The 2894-nt window shown below is 28.5% G+C and overlaps 1 protein-coding gene across 1 annotated transcript; it reads right to left on the bottom strand.

The window, feature by feature from the left end:
* Nucleotides 1–1577: 1577 nt before the first annotated feature.
* On the bottom strand, nt 1578–2485 carry LOC111893283 (ethylene-responsive transcription factor 1). Its single transcript, XM_023889342.3, has one exon. The coding sequence runs from the start codon at nt 2267–2269 to the stop codon at nt 1676–1678; it is 594 nt and encodes a 197-aa protein (XP_023745110.1). The 5' UTR covers nt 2270–2485; the 3' UTR covers nt 1578–1675.
* Between the last annotated feature and the right edge of the window lie 409 nt (nt 2486–2894).

Here is a 2894-nt window from a genome sequence, read left to right as displayed (position 1 = left end):
TATATATATATGGCAGAATTATATTAAAAACCACTATAAAAGGGCAAAACAGGACAAAGAGATATTACATATAAATATATACAAATTAATAGCAGCTATTTTCTTTTTAGTTGTCGAATCATGCATACAAAAAGAAATAATAAGGTCATGCACGTGTAGTAATAGGTGGAATCAAGCGCCGAAGAATGTTTGACAATTTTTTTTTTTTTTTTGGAAAATATTTGGATCTTAGAAGAGGTTATGAACTCTTTTAGTTTTTGGAAAATGCGTAAATGCTTAGAAAATGCTTTATTTTTGGCTTAAATACAATGTTTATAATGTTTTATATTCATTAATGTAATATTATAGAATTACTATTTGGAATGTTTAATTTTTATAGCTTCATATTTTTATTGAATTACTCTTTGAAATGTATAATTTTTTAGTTTCATATTTCGAAGGTTTATAATCATATATGTTTATTACCGAACATGTATGAACATAACCAATTTATGAGTTCTTAAAAGACAATGTTCATCTATAACATATGAAAATATTTCACATTCATATATTATCATTACATTCATACATGTTAAGTTATAAACATTTATGAACACCAACAAATTTTGGATTTTTGTATAAGTGTTTAGTTATGAACATTTGGATTTTTGTATAAATGTTCATTTATGAACATGACTAAATTTAGGATATATGTATAAAATATTCATTTAACCGCCAATCTATGAACAATCAATCTTCTTGTCTGATCAAAATATTCATACATGTTCAGTTATGAATGTATATGAGAATGACCAATTTCTAAGCTTTTATATAAATGTTAAATTATGAAAATTAATCTAGCAACAAGTTATATATATATATATATATATATATATATATATATATATATATATATATATATATATATATATATATATATATATATATATATATATATATATATATATATATATATATATGATATGTTACAACTCATGGAAATACCTGTAAAAGATTTATAAAATTTAATTAAATTAATAAGATATAAGCATTGTTTAGACTTTTATATTGATTATTTAAAATTAATATATATTTTATTTAATGAAAGTAATAAAATTAGAAAATCAAATAAGAAACAAAGAGAAAATCATATTAATAAGGGCAAATCCATTATTTGAAAAAAAAAAAACCAAAACAAATTGAACAAAAAACGTAATAAAATAAAAGTTTTGGACTACTAGTGCTAGTCCAAACTTTTGTTAAACCAAAATGACAATTTTCGACATACAACGAGGTTCTAATTAATTTTTTAAAATAAATAATACTAATAAATGCAAAATGATCTTTTTATGTTTTAAACTAAACAGAAACGCTTTGGATTAATTTTTTAAAATAGAATGTAAATCGTCATTTTTTAAAATAGAATGTAAACTTCCCTTCTATGCTGGTGTGATTCATGTAATTTACTCTATTTTATATTTTTCAATTATATGAGCTAATTTTTTCAATCAAATAAAAACGATAACCATAGCTATCTGTTAATGTTGATAACATACTTTAACCCCATAAAAATGGTTAAGCTAAAAAAGAAAAAAGAAAAAAAGAAAAAAACGGTTCACTAGACACTAGATATTCATGAACTCCCCACTTGTGTTTCAGATAAAAATAATGATTTAAACGGCGGCGCTTTTCCGCTTCAGGTGTGGTTGTTTGTTGATGATTCCGGTGAACCCTCCGACCACAGCGATAGTTTCTTGTTGGTATCTTTTTCAGGGCTTACATTTAGGTTTCCGATCAAATCCGGGAAGTTAAGAACAGTATGTGATCCACGTTCCTTAAAAGCTGCTCGATCGAACGCCATAGCAGCTTCCTCCGCCGTATCGTACGTCCCCAGCCACCGCCTCCTACCTCGTGCACATATCTCAGCCGAGAATTTTCCTGACCGCCGTAGACAAACGCCTCTGTACCTCTTCTTTTGCAGTGATTGTGGCGGAGGTCGGCGATCCTTTAAACCGGAAACCACCATCTCATTGCATTGCCTTGCTGTGAATTCCATGTTCATTGCCTCGTCTACGGGAGGAGTTGCAGTCGTACCCGTTGCCGGAAAATTTGTTGAATTTTCTGGCGATTTTGATTGATGGTGTTGCAGTTGTAGTACTGTGGCGATGTCGCCGCTGCTGATAATCTCACGAATTAGATTCAGTTCGAAATCGTTAAGATTTAGCGACCAGTCGAGTTCATCGGTACCCGATTTTTCCACATTCTTCAGGTTTTCTTGATCGGTATTCATTGATTATTATTTGGGGTTTTCTTAATAGATCAACAATGTGAGGGTTTTAAAAGGTATCAAGAACATTGCCCAAAAAATCGTCAAGAATATGTTCCTGGGTTTTTAATTGAAGGTGGACACGACTCAAAGAAGGTTCCTGGGTTTGTGCATTTTATCGGTGAAGACTGAAGAAAGACGAAAGGGTGATTTTCTTGTAAATTGATTTCAACTTTTACGTTAAAATTTGTTTAAATTGGGTGCGGGCATTTAAAAAAAATGTTGTTGTCAAATTTATTATAAAAAGGACAAACGAGATATATATATATTTTTAATTCCATCAATTACTTTCTAAAAAAAATAGTCAAATAATAAAAAAAAATAGCCATCTAAGAGAGTGTCGATATCATTTGAGAAATTGCGATCTAGCAAACAAAACAAACGTGTTCTTTGAAAGAAAAAATTTCAAAAAATAAAAAAGTAAAAGTTTGCATATATCAATATCATTTTAATTTGGAAAGTGATTCGTACACAACAGTTTTTATCCGCACAAAACATTTTATGCTTAATAAGGTTGTATAATACAACATTTTAAAACATAAATTATTGTGTATGGAGAAATTTTGTTGTGTACAAATCATCTCCTTTT

This window comes from Lactuca sativa, chromosome 3, assembly GCF_002870075.4.
Source record: "Lactuca sativa cultivar Salinas chromosome 3, Lsat_Salinas_v11, whole genome shotgun sequence".
In the NCBI taxonomy this organism is placed as follows: Eukaryota; Viridiplantae; Streptophyta; class Magnoliopsida; order Asterales; family Asteraceae; genus Lactuca; species Lactuca sativa.
Note: the sequence above shows the minus strand (reverse complement) of the source record. Positions and strands in the feature narration are given on the sequence as shown.